Source organism: Macrotis lagotis, chromosome 1, assembly GCF_037893015.1.
Source record: "Macrotis lagotis isolate mMagLag1 chromosome 1, bilby.v1.9.chrom.fasta, whole genome shotgun sequence".
NCBI lineage: Eukaryota > Metazoa > Chordata > Mammalia > Peramelemorphia > Peramelidae > Macrotis > Macrotis lagotis.
The window spans coordinates 542,493,424-542,520,228 of record NC_133658.1 but is presented as its reverse complement, the minus strand read 5'-3'; the positions used below and the strand labels follow the sequence as shown (position 1 = coordinate 542,520,228).

Here is a 26,805-nt window from a genome sequence, read left to right as displayed (position 1 = left end):
GTTATTTTTATTATTTTACTTGCCCAGGCTCATACAGCTACTAAGTATCTGGGGCTAAATTTGAACTCAGATCTTCCTAACTCCAGATTCAGTACTCTAGAATGCAAATAATAGTAAAGAAAGAGGAAAGAGTAAAAGAGAGGCACAAAGCTCTGGGAGAGGTTTTTTTTTTTTTAGGGTTTGTTTTTTACAAGGCAATGGGGTTAAGTGGCTTGCCCAAGGTCACACAGCTAGGTAATTATTAAGTGTCTGAGGTCAGATTTGAACTCAAGTTACTCCTGACTCCAGGGCTGGTGCTCTATCCACTGCGCCACCTAGCACAATCAACTGGGAAATACTAAACAGATCATGATTCATTAATGTAATAGAATGCTATTAAACCATCAGAAATCTTTTTTTTTTAGGTTTTTGCAAGGCAAATGGGGTTAAGTGGCTTGCCCAAGGCCACACAGCTAGGTAATTATTAAGTGTCTGAGACTGGATTTGAACCCAGGTACTCCTGACTCCAAGGCCAGTGCTCTATCTACTACACTACCTAGCTGCCCCTAAGAGGTCATTTTTTGCCTCAGTTCTTCCTTAATCACTGAATGGGCATTGCCTCAAACAAAATGAAAAATCTAGGAAAGGCCTTAACTTAAAACGACATCAGAGGTCCTGATCTATGTGCCACTAGACCCAAATGGCTCTGAAGGAGTAAGACTGATGACTTTACAAGCCCTGCCTCACTTAAATCTAATTCATTTTCAAGTTCTAACATCATCTTCCCAATGTCAGGACTCTCTTTGAGAAAGACAAATAACAAATGGAGTAAATAGAAAATTATAAGAAAAGCAAAGGCATGAGAAAGAGAATTGGGATTGACACAGTTCTCCTGATTCCCAACAAGTCATCCCTTTTGAAAGGTTATGAAAGAAGGGACCTCTTTGGGGGGCCAATGAGCTATGGGGGAGACAGAAGCACTGACTATTCTGAACCAGAGCCTCCTGATCCCAGTACTCAGGTAGGAAGCCTAGCAAGGAAGGGGTTCTTTTGTCCTTTCAAATACATGCTGACATCAGGATCACCACCACATTTCCACCAGCCCTTCATTCTCAGGGAGCAAAATTAAAGTAGCATGGGAAGACAAAATTTCAAGTGAAAGAAACATCTGGGGAATTCACTTCTAGTCATAAGCAAGAATTTCTAGGATCCCTGAAATACTCACCCTTTTCCCCACATAGTGGGTCATCATCAGGAAAATGAAGAAACAAGGACCTAAGAAAGAGAAGTGACTTGTCCAAGTTCACAGTGATTTAAAGTGGTAAAAGGAGATATTTCTGAATCTATCTTAAACATGCTGCTGCCTACCTCCCCATTTACCATGCCAATTGCAGTGAATGCTTTTGTGAAATCAATTATGAATTTATGCACCAAAAAGCTTTGGGCAGGGATGTTCCATATGAATTTAGAAGGCAGAGTACTTGACATGAATGACTTTTAAACTGAAGTCTTTCTGATCAGATGATCAGAAAATATACCTTCAAACAAGTCCTTTTGTCCAACCCCAGGGAATCAGAACAAGAGAGTCTGACAACCCTAAAAGGGAAAGGAAATGGTCCCAGACTAGGGGAGAAAGAGATGTACCTAGGAAAGTAAGTCCCAGTGTGTCCTTATTTTTTATTACAGGTACTGGGTCAGAGTTAGAGGTCTTACTAAACTCAGCTTTCATCTGAAGATCATGGTTCAGCAGCCAACCCTCTCTCCCGATCTGTTACCAGGTTTGCTCTACCATTATTCCCATCCCCTATACCACCCTCTGCTTGACCTTTCCTTTTTTTTCTTAAACTCCAAGGTTTTAAAGGTCAAAGATAGAAGAAAACAATGCCTGGTCTGTTGTTTTTTAGATTAGCATACCGGGTAATTTTCTTACTATTAGGCAATTTCCCTTCCCTGGGAGACAAAGCAAAGGTTAACCCTACATACACTAGTTATGATAAAGTCTTTCCCACTATCAAATTATTCCACTCCCATCATTACCAATCCCCTTCAAGTTTCCAAATCTTATCTTAATAGACTCACCCACATCTAAAATTCCGGCATTCAGCTGAGTTAAACTTTTGCTTCAATCATTTAATCATATGGTTGATGGACTCCAAAGACATATAAATAGATCAGCATAGATATACTACTGAAACTTTTCATGAAAGCAAACCATCATTTTCACTTTCAATTGAATTCTCTCCCTCCTACGTTCCTCTCTTGCAGCCAATGAGAAATCAAGAAAAAAATACCCAGCACAACAAACCTGTCCTGTCCCAGTGAATAAAATTCCCATAGTAGCCATGTCCAGAACCACTGTTTTCAAACCTCGCACTGGAGAAAGAAAAACGTGTCCATGTAAAAAGAATGACTAGGGCTTACCTCCATGAACAGACAGTACACAAGACAGAACACCTCTTTATTACTTTGCCCTCTGGCCCAAACTCTCACTGGTGGGGTCTTATTTAAAACTGATTGACAGACTGGAATTCCATATCAAGCAACATTACAGAGGCTCATAATTAAGTAAATCTATTTCTCCATTGCAACTTCAATTATATTATAAATGCACCAGTAATTCAAAAACTTAATGAGTGTTAAGAGGTCCCACCAAGACCATGTGCACAGAGGCCTCTCACAGGGTGGTGGTCTGTTCCTCACCCTCCCCCCAGCCCCAACCATAACTTAGGTTCACATAATGGACTGATAAGGTTAGAACTACATTTTAGGTTCAGTCAGAAGGAGACTAGTATCCTTTCAATAAAGTCATGAATGAAAAAACAAACAGAATTTTTGATCACATGATCAATATAAGAGTCGGAATGAAAAAATATTTAAGTTTTGCAATCTTTTAAACTTCACCACCATGACTCAGCTGCCTTCCCACCCTGGAATTATTTTCTTCAATTGAGAGTCTGATCCTGTTACATCACTCTGTCTTGGCATCCCTCCTTCTCCCCTTGGTAAACTCCTTCTGGGGGGCCTCCATTCTGGGGACAGGCCTGGAATATTCATGTCTCATTCCCTCTCCTGCTGTTTCTGAGTTTCTCAGACTTTGTCATTTTGTCATTATGCCCCTGCATCATTCACTTCTTTCTTTAACTCACCCCCCCCACTCCTCATTTCTTTCATCTCCCTTTTCATATGTTGTTCTCCCTCCTTACCTACCTCCATCAGAATATAAGCCTTTGAGATGAAACTGCTTTTTGCTTGCATATGCATCCCAAACACTAACTGCCTGGCCCACATTTTGCATTTATTAATAAACATGTGCTATCTGTTGCAGTTGCGGAATAGTGCCAGATGTGAACCAAAAGAGGGAATTCCCTTAAACTATTTCCACTGCTCTGTAGTTTACATACTAATGAAATCACAGATTTCTTTCAGGATGAACTGTCAAAAAACAAGATAAGCAGAAAGGTCAATGCTATGGACTTCCTCATCCTCTTAGCAGCATCCCCAATCTGTCCCTTTTGGTGAAACCCATAGGAAAAGTCTTAGTTTTGCTTGACGTCTTCTTGGTCAGGGGGAAAGTTTTAGGCAGTTCCCTACCCCAGTGATATCACAAGTCTGGATCAAATTTAAAATAAACAAAACATATAATAAAATAAAATAGAAATAAAAATAAAAATACCACATTCCTGCTCATTGTAGTTTTATTTTTCAAAATGAGGAGTAAGACTATATTATTTCCTCAATATTAATTAATTATATTATATAATATTATAATTATAATTAATTATAATTCAATTTCATTGAATGCTACAATCACCATAATAGTTTATCTGATTACAGTTAGCTCTTAAAGTCAAAACCTGCAAAATTTTTTCTTATAGAAAACATACATTGTAAGCAAATCACTGAAGAAAATTATTTACTTGCTCAGAAATGTAGATGTGGATTCCCCAAAAATCTTGATAGGAAATTATATATCTTGTTTTGAGCAATTATCTGGGTTAAAATTTTCAAACTGGGGCAGCTAGGTGGTGCAATGGATAGAGCACCAGCCCTAGAGTCAGGAGTACCTGAGTTCAAATCCTGCCTCAGACACTTAATAATTATTTGGGTGTGTGTGGCCTTGGGCAAGCTACTTAACTCCATTGCCTTGCAAAAACTAAAATAAAAAAATTCAAACCAATATTTGAAGGAATCCAGCACTCTATTTCACTCTCTACGATGACATGTTTTTGAGTAACAACAAATCTGTCAACTATGATTCATTTTGTTCTTCTATAAATTAAGAACAGTAAGTGTAATGCTCTGTTGTGCACTTTTTACTTTTTTCCCCCTCCCTCCTCAACCAACTCAAAATAAGGCTACAATTAAGTGTGAAGATACATATACAGAAATGTACCCATATACATACACAATCAAACACAAAAATGTAAAGACCTTACTGTGTTTATTGCTACCTGTCATCTGTTTCTCTGAAGGTGGACACCATTTTTCTTCAAAGGTCCAACTCTTTCCTGTTTTTCCAAATCATTATTTTCTGCACCACAACAGTATTCCAACACAATATATTCTGATTGTCTATGAAAGTTTCCCACCAATTTTCTGCATTCCTTCAATTCTTGGCTACGGAGTTATTTATACAAGAAAATTTTAATTTAAAATAATTGAAATTATTCTTTTTAATACTTTAACAATGCTCTCCCTTATAATATAGTTTAAAGTCTGATACTGCTGAATCTACTTCCTTTAAATTATTTTTTCTGGTTTCTTTGAAGTTTCTGACCTTTTGTTCTTCCAAATGAATTTTGTTATTAACTTTTACTAACTCAGTAAAATAATTTTTTAGTAATTTAATTGGAGTGACATTGAATAAATATATTGGTTAAGTAAAACTGTTATTTTAAAAATTATATTGGCTTTACATACCCAAGAATATACATAAATTTGAATTTAATTATTTAGATGTTTATTCATATAAAAAAGTGTTTTATGTTTGTTCATATAGTTCCTGTGGCTGTTTTGGCAGGTATATTACACTGCTATATTGTATTTTAAATGTTCTAATATAACACTGAATAATATTACTGACACATAGTCTAGTTTGTTTTTTCACTTTTGATTAAATTAACTTTGTTTGAAACTATGATCCCTGTTTTTATTAACATAATAAATTCTTCTTTTGCCCTTTATTTTGTCTTTGGGTGTATCTCTCATTTTTATAATATATCCAGGAAAAGTACATATTGTTGAAATCAAATTTTTAATCTGCCTATCCACTTCTGTTTTATGGGTAAATTCGTTCCAATCACATTCTAAGCAACAATTACTTATATATTTTCCTCCTTCCTAATTTTCTTTACTATCCTTCTCATTCTATTTACTCTATCTCTCCTCATTCTTCTTTACTTCTATCTACAACCAGGTCCTCCTATCCCTTAATCTACCGAACCCTCTCAAGGTCCTTCCCTTATTCTCTCCCCCTACCCTATCTCCTTTCCCTCATTTCTTTCTGAATTTAGAAAAAATTTATAGCCTTCTAGATCTATCTAATGCATTCTCAATGAGAATTAAGGTTTCAGCACTACTCATAATCCCTTCTACTAGCTTCTTCCACATCAATTTTTCCTTCTATACCTCATTTGCATGACATCATGACCCATATTTATGTCTCCCAACACAATTTTATGGGGGTGGGGTATTTTATATTGTGTTTTTACTTTTTGAAACATTTCATTTATTTTGAACTTTATAATTTTCCCCCTAATCTTGGTTCCCTCCCCCTAGCCCCCACAGAAGACAGTCTGTTAGTCTTTTTAGGTTTTTTCAAGGCAATGGGGTTAAGTGACTTGCCCAAGGCCACACAGCTAGGTAATTATCAAGTGTCTGAGGCCAGATTTGAACCTGACTCCAGGGTCAGTGCTCTATCCACTGTACCACCTAGCTTCCCCCATCTGTTACTCTTTACATTGTTTCCATGGTATACATTGATCTAGGTTGAATGTGATGAGAGAGAAATCATATCCTTAAGGAAGAAAAATAAAGTATAAGAGATAGCAAAATTACATAATAAGGTAATGGTTTTTTGTTTTAAATTAAAAGTAATAGTCTTTGGTCTTTGTTCAAACTCCACAGTTCTTTCTCTGGATATAGATGGTATTCTCCATTGCATATATCCCAAAATTGTGCCTAATTGTTGCACTAGTGGAATGAGCAAGTACACTAATATTGATCATCACTCCCATGTTGCTGTTAGGGTGTACAATGTTCTTCTGGTTCTCACTCAGGATCAGTTCATGCAAATCCTTCCAGTCTTCCCTGAATTCCCATCCATCCTGGTTTCTAATAGATCAATAGTGTTCCATCATATACACATACCACAGTTTGTTAAGCCATTCCCCAGATGAAGGACATTTACTTAATTTCCAATTCTTTACCACTATAAACATGGCTGCTATGAATATTTTTGTACAAATGATGTTTTAACTCTTTTTCATCATCTCTTGAGAGTATACACCCAGTAGTGGTATTGCTGGATCAAAGGGTATGAACATTTCTGTTGCCCTTTGGGCATAATTTCAAGTTGCTCTCCAGATAGGCTGATGAGTTCACAGCTCCACCAACAATGTATTAGTGTCCCATATTTCCCACATCCCTTCCAACATTGATCATTGTCCTTTCTGGTCATGATGGCCAGTTTGAGAGGTGCAAGGTAGTACCTCAGAGATGCTTCAATTTGCATTTCTCTAATAAGTAGTGATTTAGAGGAATTTTTCATATGACTATGGATGGCTTTGATTTCCTCATCTGTGAATTGCCTTTTGCATATCCTTTGACCACTTGTCAATTGGGGAATGGCTTGTCTTTTTTTTTTTAATTTGACTCAGTTCTCTGTATATTTTAGAGATGAGTTCTTTGTCAGAAATACTAGCTGTAAAAATTGTTTCCCAGTTTGCTATATTTCTTTTGATATTGGTTACAGTGGTTTTTGTCTGTATAAAAGCTTTTTAATTTAATGTAATCAAAATTATGTATTTTGTCTTTAATGATGTTCTCTATCTCTTCCTTGGTCATAAACTGCTTCCCTTTCCATAGATCTGACAGGTAAACTATTCCTTGATCTTCTAGTTTGTTTATATTTTTTTTATGTCTAAATCCTGTATCCATTTGGATCTTATCTTGGTATGGCGTGTGAGGTGTTGGTCTAATCCAAGTTTCTGCCATACTAACTTCCAATTTTCCCAGTAGTCTTTATTAAAGAGAGAGATTTTATCCCAATAGTTGGTCTCTTTGGGTTTATCAATCAGCAGATTACTATAATCATTTCCTGCTATTGCACCTAATCTATTCCACTGATCCACTACTCTATTTCTTAGCCAATACCAGTTAGTTTTGATGACTGATGCTTTATAATATAATTTTAGATCCGGTAGGGCTAAGTCTACTTCTTTTGTACTTTTTTTCATTAAATCCCTGGAAATTCTCAACTTTTTATTTCTCCATATGAATTTATTTACAATTTTTTCTAACTCATCAATTTTTTGAAATTTTGATTGGTCCAGGGCACTAAAGAAGTAGTTTATTTTTAGTAGAATTGTCACTTTTATTATATTAGCTCAGCCTATCCATGAACAGTTGATATTTGCCATTATTTAGATCTGATTTTATTTGTGTGAGAAGTGTTTTGTAATTGTTTTCAAAAAGTTTCTGAGTCTGCCTTGGTAGGCTGACTGCCAGGTAGTTTAGATTGTCTGAGGTTACTTTGAATGGGATTTTTCTTTCTAGCTCTTTCTGCTGCATCTTGCTAGTCATATATAGAAATGTTGAGGATTTATGAGGGTTTATTTTATAGCATGAGACTTCGCTAAAGTTGCTAATTATTTCTAGTAGTTTTTTAGATGATTTTTTTGGGATTCTCCAGGTATACCATCCTGTCATCTACAAAGACTGAGAGTTTTGTCTCTTCCTTCCCAATGCTAATTCCTTCAATTTCTTTTTCTATTCTTATTGCTGAAGCTAACATTTCTAATATGATATTGAATAGTAGTGGTGATAATGGGCATACTTGTTTCACCCTGATCTTACTGGGAATGCCTCTAGCCTATCCCCATTACATATAATGCTTGTTGATGGTTTCAGATAGATACTGCTTATTGTTCTAAGGAACAATCCATTTATTCCTATGCTCTCTAGTGTTTTTAGTAGGAATGGCTACTGTATTTTGTCAAAAGCTTTTTCAACATCTATTGATATAATTATATGATTTCTGATAGGTTTGTTATTGATATAATTAATTATACTAACAGTTTTCCTAATATTGAACCAGTCCTGCATTCCAGGGATAAATCCTATTTGGTCATAATGTATTATCCTAGTGATAACTTGTTGTAATCGTTTTGCTACGATTTTCTTTAAAATTTTTGCATCTATATTCATCAGGGAGATAGGTCTATAATTTTCTTTCTCTGTTTTAACTCTTCCTGGTTTAGGTATCAGCACTATATTGATGTCATAGAGAGAGTTAGGCAGAGTTCCATCTTCACCTATTTTTCCAAAGAGTTTATATAGAATTGGAACTAATTTTTCCTTAAATGTTTGATAGCATTCACTTGTGAATCCATCTGGCCCTGGAGATTTTTTCTTAGGGAGTTCAATAATGGCTTGTTGAATTTCTTTTTCTGAGATACGGTTATTTAGGTATTTACTTTCCTTTTCATTTAACCTGGGCAACTTATATTTTTGTAAATATTCATCCACTTCACTTAGATTATCAAATTTATTGGCATAGAGTTGGGCAAAATAATTCCAAATTATTACTTTAATTTCCTCTTCATTGGTAGTGAGTTCACCTTTTTCATTTGTGATACTAGCAATTTGGTTTTCTTCTTTTTTTTAATCAAACTGACCAGAGATTTATCAAATTTATTGTTTTTTTTCATAAAACCAACTCTTGGTTTTATTTATTAGTTCAATAGTTTTCTTAATTTTGATTTTCTTAATTTCTCCTCTAATTTTTAGAATTTCTAATTTGGCATTAAATTGGGGGGGTTAATTTGTTTTTTCTCTAATTTTTTAGTTACATATTTGGTTCATTGATTTCCTCTTTCTCTAATTTATTCATGTAAGCATTTATAGATATAATATATCCCTTAATAGTCACCTTGAGTGTATCACATAGGTTTTGGTATGTTGTTTCATTATTGTCATTATCTAGCATGAAATAATTAATTCTTTCTATAATTTGTTGCTTGATCCACTCATTCTTTAAAATGAAGTTATTTAGTTTCCAATTAGTTTTGGGTCTGTATCTCCCTGGCCCAATATTGCATATGATTTTTATTGCATTATGATCTGAGAAAGATGTATTCACTATTTCTGCCTTTCTGCAATTGATCATTAGGTTTTATGCCCTAGTACATGCTGAATTTTTGTGTAAGTGCCATGTACTACACAAAAGAAAGTATATTCCTTTCTATCCCCATTCAGTTTCCTCCTTAAATCTATCATGTCTAGGTTTTCTAACAATATATTTACCTCCTTAACTTCCTTCTTGTTTATTTTATGGTTAGATTTATCTAAATCTGAGAGAGGGAGGTTGAGGCCTCCCACTAGTAGAGTTTTGCTGTCTATATCTTCCTGTAACTCCTGCAACTTCTCCTCAAAGAATTTGGATGCTATATCATTGGGTACATACATACATATTTAGTATTAAGATTACTTTATTGTCTATGGTAACTTTTAGAAGGATATAGTTTATTTCCTTAACTCTTTTAATACTATCTATTTTTGCAACTGCTTTGTCTGAGATAAGGATTGCTACCCCTGCTTTTTATCACTTCAGTTGAAGCAAAATATATTTTGCTCCAACCTTTTACCTTTATTATATATGAATCTGTTTCAAATGAGTTTCTTATAAGTAACAATAGTAGGATCTAGTTTTTAATCCACTCTGCTATTCACTTACATTTTAAGGGAGAGTTCATCCCATTCACATTCAATGTTATAATAATTAACTCTTTATTGCCCTCTATGCTGTGTTCCCTCTGTATTTTTCCCCTTTTTTTCACTTTATCTATATTCCCCAGTATTTTGTTTCTGAATACCACCACCTTCAGTATGTTTACCCTTTTATATCCAACCCCCCTCTCCTTTCTTTCCCCTTTCCCTTTGCTCCTTCTTCCTTCCCTTCCTTCTGTTAGTTCCCCTTTCCTCCCCCTCCCCTTTTTCCCTTTTAATTAAAGGTAAGATAAGCTTCTTAACTTAACTGAGTATATGTATGTTAACTTTAAGCCAAATCTGATGAGAGTAAGATTCATGTTGTTCTCACCTCCTCCCTTTTCCCTCTCTATTGTAATAAGTCCTTTGTACCTCTTAATGTAGATGTTCTTATCTTAGCTTCTTTTTCTGGGTTTTGACAATCAGATTTCTGTTAAGACGTTTGTTTCATATTATTTCTGAGGGGAAAACAGGAGACCTTTACAGTACCTGTCTTCTCTCTGCCATCTTGGGTGGAACTTCCACAATTTTATTTTTTTTGAATCACCCTAACATACTCAACTAGACTAGGCCTTTCCTTTGAGATAACCCAAATAATAATGACAATCATGAAAGTAGTACTAATTATTTTCAAACCTAGGAAGTAAACTATTTGTCCATACTGAGTCCCTTATAACTGACCTTTAATGTTTATTATATATTTCTTCTGATCATATTCATTTTTTTAATTACTAATTTTCTTCTTTTCAATCTCAACTAAATATTGAAGTTAGTAGAAGCCTAGGTGTTTGGATGTTTGGGATATTTCTTCAAACTAATATCTAAATCAGGGATATCTTACTTTGGGCAATGTGATAAAATATATAGTGTCCTTTCAGAATTTTTTAAGTAAATAAAATAAAATAGAGGATTAAAAAGGAAACTAATTATATTAAAATCCACCATTAAATTTTTTTTAAAGTCACAGTCCCAGGGTTAAGAGCCCCTGCTCCAAACAGAACTTACATAAATACTTAATGGCACTATGATTTCTAAAATCTTATTGAAGTTTGAAGATAGAATTTCATGACCAAGGAAAATTGGGAAAGGTGAGAGGCACTGCACTGTAGTCAAGGGAATGCCAGAGTTAGAATCTAGACAGCCAAGGCTCAAGTCCCATTTCTGACAAATAAATTTGCCATATGACCCTCAGTGATTTCAAGGAACTATCTAAAACTAGAAGATGCCAAACAGGTACTCATGCATATTGGTAAAGGGTGGTTCTCCATAGAGAAATTAGAGCTGATATCACCAATATAATTTTAAAAATAATTAGGTAGGTTCAATAAGTAATATTATCATCTTATATAAGGAAAAATGTGCTCATGGGTTCTATGGATAAAGAAAACATTTTTGACCACATTATCAATTATCTTCAGTCATTTAAAATAAATATGGAGTTATAAGTATAGATATGCATATTTAGTATCCAGTCCCAGGTTGGCTACTATCTCTTTTTATAACTATAAATACAACTAAAGAACATGAATTTTAATGTGGTTGGTGAAGGATTCCAGGCACATGAAAGCTGAACCAAAATGAGCTTATAAATATGACAGGATATTGTTGGGAAAACATGGCACTCAGAGTTCTAGCTGAAAGTGATCTCAGAGATTATGGTGGCAATTTCCCTTAAAGCTTTATAGGGAGACTGTGAGATGATAAGCTATGATATATGTGGCTCATCTCAGCAATACAGTGAACAAAGTTAATTCTAAAAGACTTGTGATAGAAAACACCATGCACATTCAGAGAAAGAACTATAAAATTTGAGCACAGATACTTTTACTTTAATTTTTTTTTCTTTCCTGTGGGTTTCCCTTTTGTTCTGATTCTTCTTTCACATCATAACTAATATGAAACTATGTTTGACATGACTATATATATATATATATATACAACATATATCAGATTGATTGGGGAGCGGAGGGGAAAAAAGAGGGAGAAAAATATGGAACTCAAAATTATACAAAAATGAGTGTTGAAAACTATCTTTACATGCAATTAGAAAAAATAAAAGAAAATTTTCAAAAAGGGGAAAAGAAGACTTCTTGTGAGGAAGGAGATTTATTACATCTTAGGGTGACCAACTCAGATTTTTAGATAGCTCTTATTTTTAAGAAGGGTCTTCCATATTCCAAAAGACCCAAAATTTGTCTCCATAGAACTTCTAACTATTCACCTCTGAGGTTAAATAAATCTAATCTCTTTTTTCACAGGACAGCCTGTAAATACCTTTGGGTATTTGACAGATCTCTTATCTCATCACATTCCTCCCAAATAGAAAAATTCTCTCTTTTAGACCCAACTAAAGGTCACTCTCTTTTTTAAAAAAAAATTATTTTTATCATTAATTTGTTGAATAGAATAAATATTTCCATATACTAAAAAAGATTGTACATGAAACCTCAAATCTATTATAGATGTATAAAATTATGTATTTCTTTTGTTCCCTTTTTTTTCTTCTCCCCTCTCTCACACTAGAGATGGCTATGGCTATCATTAGACACAAATGGGGTTAGGTTTGTTTGTGTTTGTGTGTGTGTGTGTGTGTGTGTGTGTGTGTGTGTGTGTAATTATTCTATATATACTTCTACTAATAAGTTCTTTCTCAGGATGAAGATAGAGTCTTTCTTCATATGTCCTTTATAGTTAATTTAGGCTTTTATGAGACAAAATAACTTATTTTTTTAAGTCATTCTTAAAACAATGTTGTTAATTACTCTTGGTTCTCATTTCACTCATTATTATTTCCATGTTTTTTCTAAAGTTGCTGAGCTCATTAACATATACCACAACTTGTTCAGCCATTCCCTAATTGATGAGTATTCCCACAATTTCCAACTCTTTGCCACCACAATGAGAGCCACTATAAACATTTAGAACATATAGATTCATTCTTGGAAATTGACCTAGTAGTGGTATTGTTAGGTCAAAGGATGTAAGAAGTTTAATAACTCTTTGTACATAATTATAGACTGCTCTCCAAAATTTTTTCTAAGCTGTCCCCCTCCTCAGGGGCTCTCCAGTTCAGTAATATACTAAAGAATGAAGCCTAAAACTGAACCCAAACCTCTTGATGAGTCCTTATTGATGCAGATACTACATAAATATTACCTCCATCATCCTACAAAGTATTTTCTTAAAACATCCCTTTAAGCTCATATTGGCTTCTTTTGGTTCTCCTATCACTTTGCCAAATTATCTTGAATCCTCAATCCACCCAAAATCCCCCCAATCTTTTACAGAAGAAAAACTCTCTACACAGCTTACTAAAGGAAGCAGTATATCAACCCAAGACAGTCTAACCCCAGGATTTTCACTCTAATGACTAGTGAAAATGAAAGTGAACTTATTCTGAAATTCAGATTTTTCTCTTATTCATATCAAAAGCTGACATATGTAAAACGAATGGATAGCTTACCAAAGAGTGTCACTCTAATATTTTGATTCTAAAGTACAAAATACCATAAAAGGCAACATCTTGCCACAATAAATACAGCAATAGGTCTGGTGTTAGGAAGACATGGAATCAAATCTAAACTCAAACACTTAGCTATGTAATCTTGGGCAAGTCACTTAATCTTTGTTTAACCAGCATTTCTCTACCTATGAATTGTAAATAATAATTCCATGACATAGGTGGAAGATGTTACAACTTTTTTTATAATTGAAAAACAGAAAAAGTCTTCAGATTAATTCCCATAATATGAAATTTTGCCAGCTAGTCTTCTCAGCTACCTATCTACCCCAAAATATAAATTAAGATTTAAAACTTCTTAAGAAGTACTCCAGTGGGTAAACTGTGTGTGGATCTATTTCATTCCTATTTGGAAATTTTCATAATGTTCTCCAAATAGCTGAAAAGTAAAGCATTTAGAGGTGCACCACAGTAGAAGTCACAGACAGCAACCCAGAAGAGTATTAGCCAAGATCCGTTGTCATGGCAATCACAGCACTCGAATGCAACATCTGCCAGTTCTCATCCAATCTAGAACCAGAGATGGAAGAAAATAGACCAGTTTCCTCATACCAAATCACAGACCATACCAATAATTTGTACACATAGAAGACTTTCTATCCAGCAGTTTTTACTATTCAAGCTTATAAATTATTGTGTAAGAGCCATACAGTTCCTTCCTGTAGCTCTCCCTCACTCCCCCCATTCCACTCCCACAGTCTGAAATCCAGGCACAAAGGGAATCAGCTTTAAAACAATAGAGAAAATGATGGCAAATTCTGTTTAACTATTCTCTGATGTGAAAAGTATGGGAAAAAAAGGATAGGCGATGTTTAACCAGAAGACTCTCTTCACTTGGCAATGCAGCCCCAAAGAAAGCTTCCAAAAATCATAAATTGAAAAAAAGTAAAACAATGTAAGGTGAAAGCCAAGCAGTACAGAAGGGAAGTATGACTTAGAAAAGAGAAGGAAAACAAAGGTAGACAACACCATTGTGAGTGAGTAAATCAGCTAACCAAAGAGCAGGCATTTTAAGTTATGTTCAGAAACGTCAAAAGGGTACCTCAAATACAATCAAATAAGGATAAAATAATCTGTATTACTTACCTTTTCCACAGGCATAAAGTCATTTTCTACTTCTATTGACCTTGGTCTTAGCTTGATAGGTTTGTCTTTAAAAATATCCCCAAAGCCAACACCCCGAACTTTCTTGGGTTGGATTGCTGCTGCTGCGACCATCCCATTGGCGCCTTCTGACTTGGTACTACTTGAGTCACCACCATCACTTTCTGAGCCTGTAGTTTCCCTCAGACCTGCCAAGAGAAGTGGGAAGGGCAAAGAGGAGATCTTAGAACACAGTGGCTACAAAGACCCTAACCAGCAAGGGAGTCACTTGGGAGGGTCATTATATGATCATGCTCCATAGAATGATTTGAATTGGGGATTGTGATTTGAGCATATTGGGGTACTAGCTTTATTTTAATTAAAAGGAGAAGAAGAATTTCTCATCTAAATTGATTTTGTGGCAGGCTGGACCAAACCATATTTCAACTTCTAAATCAATGCTGACATACTGTACCTTCAATCTGTATGACTCATGTCAACTCAATTATGCAATTAGAGTCCAAAGCAATGTTTCCTAAAGGGAAACTGCAAAGCTAAAAGCTATTTAAACAAATTGGCAATTAAAGAAACCACACAAAATTATGACTGCCAAAGAATCAAAACTGTTTGGATAGCTTCATGAGTCAGAATTGCACACAAACATGTTTCACTATGAATGTATTAAACTAGACTTCACATTATGATAGTTTAACTACCATCACTAATAAGATTATCAGGTCTATCATATCTGGAGTTCTTACTATTCAAAGCCAGATTTACCCTTTGAGGATTTTACTACCTTTTCCCTTGTTTTATCTACTTCCTTTCTTCCAAAGTTGAATCCTATTTCATAGGATAAAGACACCATAATTCACATTCCTCTTATCTCTATCAGGATGGCTATTTATGTTTAACATCATAAAACACTACAGTTAGCAATGAGGAGACAGGAATGTGCATTTTACCAGGTGGAATTTTGAATTAATCACTCCAATGAGGAAGTCTCTCCTCATTAAAATTCTCCATGAAGAAGTCTCTCTCCAACTAGTAACCAAAATGTGTTAGTTTTAAAAATCCAGATAATCAAATAACATTTGTTACTCTTACTAGAAGGACATAATTTTTAGTCTCATGTTTTTATGTTCTAAAATCTTCTTTTAAAATTCTTTAAGCTTATAGGCAGTTAGGTAAGAGTTACAAACTCAGCAAACAGTCAATGAATATCAACTGGAGAATAAACTTTTAAAAGAGAGTCAAACCACCAAACTTTAATCCACATTAATAAGAGATTAGCTTCCAAGTACATAAGATTGCTGTACTAAATATTTGACTATATCAAGTATATTTTTTAAAAGATTGCTGAAATTTTAAAAGTCAAAGTAAAGATGTTCTAAAGAAGGAAAAAGTTTTTTATTGCTAATGAACAAAAAAAAAGTACAAAATAGCTATCAGTTTTTTAAAAATTCCTCCAAAACATTTTTTCAGGTGAGGAAAGGGGAGTCATCTTGAAAAAATCAAGTACTTAATTCAAAATGCAGTAAACATTTATTAAATATCTACTATATAAAAGGAACCTAAGGAAAGACTTTTCACTATAAAAGAACAGTGATAGTGGACATCAAAAGGAATAAAAATATGACAAGTGCATTTAAGCACAACAAATGTATCTTCTATAATTTATAGCATATAAGAATTTTCAAGTAGAGAGAGAATTCATTAAAATAGCTATTCATTCATTTGTTTATTTGTGTTTTCTTTTCAGAAATATCCCTACAGGAGATGTAATTTGGGAGACTAAATATTTTGTCATTTTCCTTTAATGCATTCACTTTCTACAGCATGGATTCTTCCTTTGAGATTAATGTCCCTGAATTCTTCTTTAACTAGGAAGAAAAAACACCAACAAGAGTAAAAAGAAAAGGACACCCTCTTAGCTGAATATTTTTGTTGTTCAGTTTTCAGATGGGGCATAGATCATAATCTCTTCTAGTCCTCCTCAAAAGAAAGTGAAGGGTTCTTCCCCTTAAAACAGAATTTAGAATAAGGTTCATACAATTTCCCCTTACTGAGGGGAATACTTTCTACTCTGGGTTTACCTCTACATTCCTATACTTATAATTAAGAGAAATATATGCATTACAATAGAAGGACCTATAAATTAATCAAAGTGAGTGTATCTTCCATTCCTCTGCGGACAGTCTTCATGAATATTAATAGAGGGGAAAATTTACCACCCAGTGGTCGGCATTCTGCTGACACAGCTTTCCAAACACAATTAGGGAAGCAATTCATTGTCAGAGTCCTACCCAAAGACTTTCTGACTTGGTAAAATTGGCCAAGGCTTGCTTCCCACTACTGTAGCCTTCAAGCAATCCCTGCCACCAAGAGCCATAGGATCAATCTGCTCACCTATTTCTAAATACTATATTTTTAACTGTTCACATTAATCAGTCAACTATTTCTAATTCCTTTTTGAGGGTCAGTTGATGTTAATGATCACACCTAAATATCTTTTTTTCTAATATTCATTAAAAAACTTTTAATTGAAAAATCAATGAAAACTTTACAAGCTCTTCTCAGATTTATTATCACTGGTCATAAATTTGTTTAATTTGGTATAATTTAATAAAGTTCTTCAATGACGTTATTTCAGAATGGGTGAAAGCTTATTTCTATGAATCATGTAGCAATTTCCCTGATGTATATAAAATTGCAAGGCAACACTTCACACAAGATGGAAAGTTAGACTCATGTCTATCAAAGAATTATTTTTGCCATAGGTTGATTAATGGTTGAGTGAGCCAAATAAAGCACTTTCAAGATAGATGTATAATAATAAAAATAATTAATAATAATAATAGCTAACATTTATACAGTGCCAGGCACAACCCTGGGATGAAGGTACTATTATTAGTTGCATTTCACAGATGAAGAAAGGAAAGCAAACAGTTTATATGACTTGTCCAGTTCAACTACCTGGGGTTGAACTTGAACTCAGGTCTTCTTGACTCTAGGCTCAACATTCTATTCAGAGACACCTAACCCTTTTGAAAAAGTAATTTTGAACCACAATAAATGGTTCCCAGGAGGCATTCTGTAAAAGGAATATTACCATTTAATAATATCTTTGGCAAGGGCATCATATAAGTGTGTTAAAATTTCCTTTCATTGAAAATACTAAGTAATGAGTATTTCTCAAAAACAAAGTCCTGCCCAAACATTCAAAGGAAGGAAAGTTTATTAGTATTTAAACTATTCAGGAAATATTGTGTCCCCCACTAAAATCATTTCAACTCCCTTTCTTTTCACCCTTTTCTTTTAGGGAACTGTGTAAACGGAGAAGAATGAAAGATATAACTGAGAAAACAGCTTAAAAGTGGTAACCAGATATAAAACAAATACCTCACATCTAGTTAAAAAATGATTACCTGCCCCCTTGCCCAGGAGGGATTATGGTAAAAACACAAAGAAAAAAGGTCTTTAATTACTTCAGGTTACCTAAACTAAGGAGAAGGGTCAAAGAGGGATCTAGTAATTTTAGGAGAATGATTTTCTGGGAGTATGCTAAAAAGGTGAAGAGACTATTGTCCTATTTTATGAAGTAAAATTAACTATACCTTAGTATTGTGAAATCTTCCTGTGTTCAAGAATCCTACAGATATGACTTTGAAAAGGTCAGAGAGACATGTCTGAGGGCATGAGTGGATTCCATAGATTGGACATGCAGAACAATTCTTGGATTAGAATAATCACAAACCAACAAAAAATATTTTTATAGCAGGTGTGAGCCAACAATGCAAAGTACAATATCAACGTTTTTTTTCTTCCATAGGACCTGAGATAACCCACCAGTGGCAGACAGATTCTGGGTAAGCTGCCTTTTGATATACAGGCTTCTGTTTCCTTCACTATAAACACTGTTCATGCATTACATATACTTTAAGGAAAGAGAGCAAATAGAACAAAGAGGAAAGCTGATGGGAAGAAGAACATTCCTTTTCTGCACACCAAGGAAATGGAAATAAAACTTCAGCCAAAAGAAGAAGAGCGGGGTCTGGGATGAGACGTCCAAGCAGGCACATTCCATGTAAGCATCAGCGTGTAGGGAGAGCACAGCTGAATCAAAATCACAAGTACCAGGATCTTATCTTTAAAACTGTCTCTCGACAGTTTCAGTTCACTCACTGTTATAGCGTCTGTAGCTGTCAATCTTTCCCGGTGCCACTCTGTACAGAATTGTCCCTTCAAAGGCAGTCTTTCCTGACAGTGAATGAGAGAAGAGAAGGGAGGAGGAAAAAGACAAGAGAAGGGGAGAGGAAAAGCAAATGATGGTAAAAAGAAGGGAGAGGAAGATTGAAAACTGAACTTTCCTTCAATGACCAGTACCATGAGTTTTTCACAGAAAAATAAACTGAAATTGTTATACAAAAAAAAAAAAGCAAAACTATACAGTGAGCTAAAAGTCACTCTGCTAAAAATGTCTATTTGAAATTGGTCCTTTTCTCTGCTAACAAGACAACAAACACAAATGTGTAGACACAAGAATAAGAAAGTCATTTTCAACATTTACCAAAACTGAAATACAGCAAAACCTCAGTTAATAAGAATCCAACTAATCAGAACCCTCCATTTTATTTTTTCTTGTCCTCCATTTTTAGGGTGGGGAAAAAAAGGCTAATTACAAGAATTAGTAAAGACAAAAGTTCATAGGCTTTGTTTGGTTTCTTCTAAGATACAGTCTATTCAGCCCCAATCTCTTATGCCTTCCACATTATGTTTTGGTATACAGAAAATTCATATTAAGAAATACTGTACATTTATTTAGAAAGGCAGGGAAAAAATTGATGAAGTTTTTTTTTCAACAAAGGGAATTTTCTGCTTAACAATGAGTTAACCAGACTTTCCAATTCATTGAACACTCTATGACATTAAGGTTTTACTGTGTATGAAGTCAATCTAACTAACCTGAATAGGTTTTTGGACTATGGGTAGATGTTATAAGTACGTTATGACTGAACACACAGCTAAAAACAATAGAAAACAAAACAAAACAAAAAAACAACTATGGATGACTGAGTAAGTATATTGAGTACATTTTGTCTGACTTTAGCACACCCTTTATACAAGGATCCTGTACTGATGAAATGGCTTGCCGACAAGTGCATTTAAGTAATAACCAATAATTAAATTATTATTAAATCATCAAAAGAAACTAGTTCTACTGCTATTTCTAATTAAAATATTAGGCTGGATGGCATGCATCTTTGTAAAAAAAATAATGTATAGAAAAGCAAACTTCTATTGAAGAATGTTTTATACTATAAAGGGTGGTATCCTTATGGTTATGACCCTTAACTAATTTCATCTACACCTCCTAGATTTTATGGGTCCTCTGCTCTAGGACTCATCACTATGTAAAAAATACACAGTTATGAGTCTAGGGAACCTTTCCCTCTGGATCTTTCAGGCTCTTGTCTTGAACCAATTAGTGCTGACTTCTATAAATCAATGACAAACAGAATCATGGAATCTCAGAGTCAGAAGAAATCTTAGAAGCCACCTTTTCAAAACCAGGCTCTCACTCCAGCCCCTCCAGAACTATTATCCTTACAAGTCCCAGTTCTGTAGTACCATGCCCAAGGTACTTTCCCCCATCACTTCCTATAAGCATGCATAGGTATCTGGCACCCCTAACCAAGGTTATGTATCTGCTTCATACCTGGGTCAGGCCAGGTGGAACAGGAAACTGACAACTTTGTTCTGAAAACCTTAAAAGGAGAAAAAGTTTCCAGCTGGAAAATGACTATTTATTCTGCTTAGCTTAATTCATAATCAGGAATCCTATTGATTTTGAAGGGTCCAAAGTAATTCTCAAAGTTCTCTGTGATCAAAGGATCACAGACTTAGAGTTCTATGACCTTCCAGAAGGTCCATTTAGCTACTTGCTAATAGTTTGGAACACAAGTTAAATAAATTTGCATATTTTATAAATATAAAATAAATGTATTTGTATATAAGCCTGCCTACATAAATAGAGTTAAAGACCAATCTAAAGGGAAGAATTATGAGCAAACTCAAAAAAAAATCTTGAGAAGTCAATTATTTATCAGATTAACAATGACATATGTGCATATAATGGTTTATGAAATTTAAAATAACTGTAAACTCACATACAATCACTTGCTTAAGATAATTAATGATTTAAATGATTATATTTCACTCAACACCAGTGATTCATTTTCACAATAAGGTTCTAGTTAACAAATTTGCTAATTGCTCTATCCTAACATGATGGTCTATAGTCATATAGATATATACATATTGCAAAACATAATATCAAACAGTTATCTGTACCACTTCAAGGATGATTGGGAGGTTTAAAAACTCAATTTCAATTTCTGCTGAAAGGCAAGACTCAAGATAATCATCTAGTTGGTTAGCCAATTAAGCTCCTTCCTGCTCATAAAACAAAAGATTGATCATTTTATTAAAGATCACTCTCACATACTTTATGGTATTAATATCTTTCTTAATTTTAAAAAAGCTCGCTCTTCAACATTTTCTCAACCTCATGAACACTCACAGACTCAAGTTTTGAAAACAATTAACTAGAGTCTAAGATAAACAAAAAATCTTATTTGTTAGGAACCCTATTTAAAATTAAAATCACACAGGTATTAATACTTATTAATGCTCATAAAATGCCAGATGCTTTACAATACCCCAAAAAGGTGGAAACAAACAGGAAAAGAAGTAACAGAGTAATCAGCAGGTCTGCATCATTAGCTTCATAATAGTTACTTGCTCACCCTCTTCAAATAAAACTTATTGTACATGCAGCAAATTTCATAGTCTTAAATTCTTTGATTAACACTGATTTTTGGCATCATTCTTTCCACTCAAGTCTAAGGTTGATTTTGAACAGCTCCAAGTAGTTCTCTGACACAAAGACAGGGCATATGAGAGACAGTGAGAGAAATACAACTGGAAGTTGCTATTCATTTAACTGTATCTCATTATATATCATATGACTGACCAATATAAGGTATATAGACCAATTGATAAGTTATGCAGTGCTCAGGTAGAAATAAGCAATGCACTAGGAATTGGGAGACAACAGTTGTAGTCCCAGGTTCACACTAATTATCAAGTCATTTCAACTTTTCAGATTCTCAATTTCTTCACCTGTAAATTAAGAGTTGTATTCCAGAGGTTCTTACTAACTCTGAAAAAATAAATGGTCAATAGAACAATGAAGCAATAAGAACAGTCTTTATAATGGATAAAGAACTGGTTGGCCTTGGGAGTTAGAAAATGTATGCTCAAGACCTATTTAGCAATAGCTCTATAACCAGGAATTGGAACCAAATCATGCCTTACCACACACTAAAAATGTGACCTTAAGCAGGTCATTTCTCTTCCCCGATACTCTGTAAAATGGGGGGGGGGGGGGGAATAGATGATCTCTGAGATAGAGCAGGGCTAGTGGGGTGGAAATAGCTACAGATCAGTCTCTGTCCATAAGAGTAATTCTTCTGAGAGCAAATTTGATTAAACATATTAGTGTCTCTCAGGTCAAGCCGTATCCTCTAAAGTCACAAGCTGATTATTTTCTGATCTGAGCTGTTAAGTGCCTTTCCTCAGTGTTGATAACTTGCCTACCAACAGACTCCCTGGTCTGAACCAAAATAAAAACACATAAAATACACAAAATATAGGATTACAGATCTATAGCTGCAAAGGACATTAGAGATGGTCTAATCTAACTGCCTTTGTTTATAGATGAGGAGCCTGAGGTCTACAGAGATTAAGTGACTTGCCCAAGGACACATAGGAAAATGGCAGAATCAGACTTAGAACTACGGCCATAAACTCAGAATTCTTTCCAATGTATATCCTGCCACTTCTATGTCAGTTATGACTCTGCTGCCTCAGGCATTAAAACAACACATTTGTGTTTTACATCTGTATGCAAACAAGCATGTATTTGTGTTTGTAAATATATTAAAAATATTAGATCATAGCCTTCAATTCACTTTTTCCCTTCTAATGTATTTACATATTGACCTGTTTCAAACAAATCTCTTTGAAAGTCTTATTTAATTAAACAAGGCCTTTTATATTAAAAATATAAAAGAAAGGCTAAGCTGAAATTTAAAATGTTGCATATGCTGCAAAGAGTGGATTACAACTTCATGACAAGGCTATAAAATTCCTAATATTCAATGGAAAGGAATGTCCAGATTCTTTAATCCTAAAAACCACTTATCAAGACTGGGAATAATTACTTCTTTCACAGATTGAGTCACCAAAAAAGAGTCTAAGCAATTCCACTGATGTTCCAAATTCGACAAAACATGTGAAAACAAATCAGGCCGGAGGAAAAGGGGACAAAGCACACTCAAATTGTACCTGCCACTCACAGATAAAAACACTATTTCTTTGCAAGCAAAACTATTGTTTCTTGACACCTCTGCTGCTTCACAAAAATTAGATAATGTAAATTCCTAAATATTCCTACAATCATTTCTGCATTTTGCTTCTTAGTTTTTTCCTCACAAGGAGCCCTAAACCACAAAAGCTAAGCACTTTGCTTTTTCCAGGCTTTGAACTTTATCTCTAAATAATCCTGGCAAAGGAATCCCATAGCCTAGAGGTCTACTTGACTTCTCTAAATACTACAACTTCAGAATAAAACAAACTAGAGATACAAAGACACAGCCTTGGCCTTTGTTAATGCTGCTATCCCTGCAAAATACTATTCAGGAGAACATTAGGCAGAAGCAAGAATGTCAACTGGACTTTCCATGAGTCCCAAAAGATATGACTTTATTTGTTAGTCACATCACTTTAACTCGAGAAAGGATCTCAGTGTCTGGAAGCCTCTCTTGCCAGGTGATCTTCAGAGTCTTCCTAAGACAATTTAAAGGGAAGCAATTAATTTTCCTGGCCAGGTTTCACAGGCAAATAGCAGCAATGAGGTCAGTACAACAGCTCTGTAGACCTTCAATTTGGTAGTCAGTCTAATACTTCTTCTTTCCCATGTCACCTATTAGAATGTAAACTCCTTGAAGACAGGAAAGGTTCTTTATTTTGCCTGTAAACCTAGAATCTAGTTCAGTATCTTGAACATAGCAAATTGTAAAAAGTGTGTACTGGATTAAATAGTTGAACTGACTAGAACTATGAATAGATGCCCCACAAATGTTATACCTGATACATACCACCCTAAGGTGGGGGCCTTCTCTGGTTGTCCTGATCCATATCTGGCCACCAGACTTAAATCCATTTCCTTTGCATGTCATGGCATCACATCCCTGATGTCAGGGTCCTCTTTGAAAATGAGGGACAAATGATAACAACCACCCTAATGTACACGCCAAAAAGCCATCTAAATCAGAAACTCAAGGGAAGGAAGTGGAAATCTAAGACGTCCAGAAAATTATGAGTTCCTTTATGTTAGAAATTATGTCACTTAACTTCTTTTCCATCCTCTAATTTGTACAGTGAAAAAATGATTTATTAAAATTTAATCACCAGGTTAATACAACAAGACCCTTAAAAATCAACATAGAGAATCCCGAATCTCTCTCATATTGATGTCACAGATAAACAAATGTGCCATTGCTCTGAAAAGCTAAGGGCCCTACACAAATAAATGGTCATCATTATATTACCCAGAGATGAACCACAGACCTCCATAGACCTTATTATCCCAGGAAGCACTCTCTGAAGAAATCACAAATTTCATTAAGTCAACCAGCAATCATATCCATCCTTGGAATATGTATCTCTGGTCACCATTTTTTTGCAGAAATGACTTAAATCAATCACATCGACAAACACAGGTCTCTGGACCTAATAGTCCTTCAAGATCTCCAAGGGGCTAAAAGAAAGCATGTTCAAAGAAAATACAATACAATTAAATTTAAAATTAATTAAATTAAATTAATACATTTTATAAATATAAATAAATAGAATAAAATTTATTTAAATTAATTAAAATTCTATTGATTTAAACATGAAAATGATAATTTATAGCACTATTTCTATTCTCTGTTCTAAATCATAGTTTCACATTAATTCTAAGGTTTTTTTGAGATTTTTTTTTTTTTGCAAGGCAATGGGGTTAAGTGGCTTGCCCAAGGCCACAGCTAGGTAATTATTATGTGTCTGAGGCCAGATTTGAACTCAGGTACTCCTGACTCCAAGGCCTATGCTCTATCCACTGCCCCACCTAGCTGCCCCCACATTAATTCTGGCAAAAAAAAAATAAGAGCCAGCATAAGAATATATAAAATAAAAATTTTTGTGGATAAAAATATTTATTTAAAAAGATCTCAAAATTCATATTATCCTAGATCTAAGACTAGAAGAGACCCCAAAGATTATCTTATTCAACCCTCTCATTTTACAAATAAAGAAGATGAAGCTCAGGGAGATTTAAAGATGTATAATGTCTGGAATAGTATAAGTATCAAACCCAGGTCACCTGACTCCAGATCTTTTTTCTGTACCCCAGTGATTCACCCAGAATCAAAATGAGTAAATTTGAGTGTAGCAATGAGTGTAGTATAATTAAAAGAAAGCAGGTTTTTCGTTTGTTTGCTTGTTTGTTTAAATAATATCCAAATAAACATTTTCTGCCAACTCTAGGATTGTTACATTTCTGATGAGATTTTTATTTCAGCTCCAGGAAATGCTAGAATTTACTTAAAGGACATCATATTTGAGAAGCAAAATAATCCAATGGAAAGAACACTTGGATGGGGAATCAGAAGAGTTATCACTGTTGTGTGATTTTCAGGTAAGTCATTTTATCTCTTTGCTTCTCAGTTCTTCTATCTCTATAAAATGAAAGTTTTAGAAGTTAAATCTAAATGAATCCTTCCAATTCTGGAGTTCTGTGACTTGAGCTAGAATCTTTATTCAGTTCTCTTTAGTAACAGCCATCATTTAGTCCTCCTTTATTTTAACTGTACCTGTACAAAGACTTTTTTTACTTCTATAAACCTTCACACCAATTGGAAAACCCTATCCTGTGTTATCATACCAAAATCAAACATTAGATTTTTCCCCAAATGAACCCATATTATTTAAGCCCCTATGAAAATTAACTGTCAAATTAATCAACAGAAGTGGCAAGCCTCAGACAAAGATCTTAAATGACAATATTTAGCCCATTCCAAGTGAGAAAAAAGCTCAAGGCATTCTGATACATCTGCCCCTTCGATCTTCAGGACAAAAAGAAAACAGCCAAAGGAGGAAATTCACACATACAAAGGAAGAGGAGAATAGGCTAAAAGCAAAGCTTTCCACTCAAATAAGCACAGCCAACTATATTTAACTTCTGCCCATCATCAAATTCATTTACATATATTTCAATGTAGATCTGTACTAAAGGCTAAGTTAGACTAGCAAACTGTTATTGAAAAACAGCTACCTGTCAAGGTCCTGAAAGATGGAATTTCAATTTAACAGACAACAGTAGTTCTTCAGAGTGATTCTTAAAATGTATTTCTTCTTCCTCTTAACCCTCTAAACAGAAGGGTTAGGAGGGTTACCAAAGCTTTATCAGAATTCCATAAGAATCATGGGGAAATACTCTCCCTTTTTAGAACACTGTATTATCCAGTCTACCTAGAGAGAACAAGGACCAAACTATAACCTATCACAACAGCTGCAACTAGATATTTCAAGATTGGTAGTCCCCTCTTGTTCTGAAATAATGAGAGTCAGGGCACACGGACAGGACTGATCCTCTTATCTTCCCAAAGACTGCCTGTCACCAAAGATAAACGCTTTGTCCTGGCAGGCTATTCTATAAGGAGAAGCAGCCCAATCTGTACAACTGACTGGAAAGAGCAATTACTGTGAAAAAACATCCCAAAATCTTATTATTATTTCCCCTAGGCCGACTTCCATCTCTTCTTCCAAGCTATCTATCTCTATCTATGTGACCAAACATTGCCAGCTGTGCATGCTGTAGGGGAAGAAGGAATTAAGTCTTTAATAGGGCCAAAGGGATGCCAGTGGTCATGGGATCATACATTATGACTTGGCAAGGTACTCATTTTGCAGATGACAGAACTAGGGATGTCAGTGGTCATGGGATCACATATAAAGACTTGGGAGGGCCCTCATTTTACAAATGAGGATACTAAGGATGCCAGTGGTCATGGGATCACACAAAAAAAACTTGGCAGGGTTCTCATTTTATGGTTGAGGGAACTAGG

At 34.7% G+C, this 26,805-nt stretch overlaps 1 protein-coding gene across 5 annotated transcripts in view; it reads right to left on the bottom strand.

The window, feature by feature from the left end:
* SH3KBP1 (SH3 domain containing kinase binding protein 1) overlaps positions 1 to 26,805 on the bottom strand; it is a 451,877-nt gene that overhangs the window by 187,321 nt on the left and 237,751 nt on the right. For 3 of the 5 annotated variants that reach the window (XM_074214287.1, XM_074214290.1, XM_074214291.1), the window contains 2 exons: positions 18,755 to 18,829; positions 14,573 to 14,778 (listed from right to left, as the gene is read on the bottom strand). In XM_074214287.1, the coding sequence (XP_074070388.1) occupies positions 14,573 to 14,778; positions 18,755 to 18,829 (281 nt within the window). The remainder of the gene's footprint in view (positions 1 to 14,572; positions 14,779 to 18,754; positions 18,830 to 26,805) is intronic. The other 2 variants (XM_074214288.1, XM_074214289.1) reach the window with 1 other exon arrangement.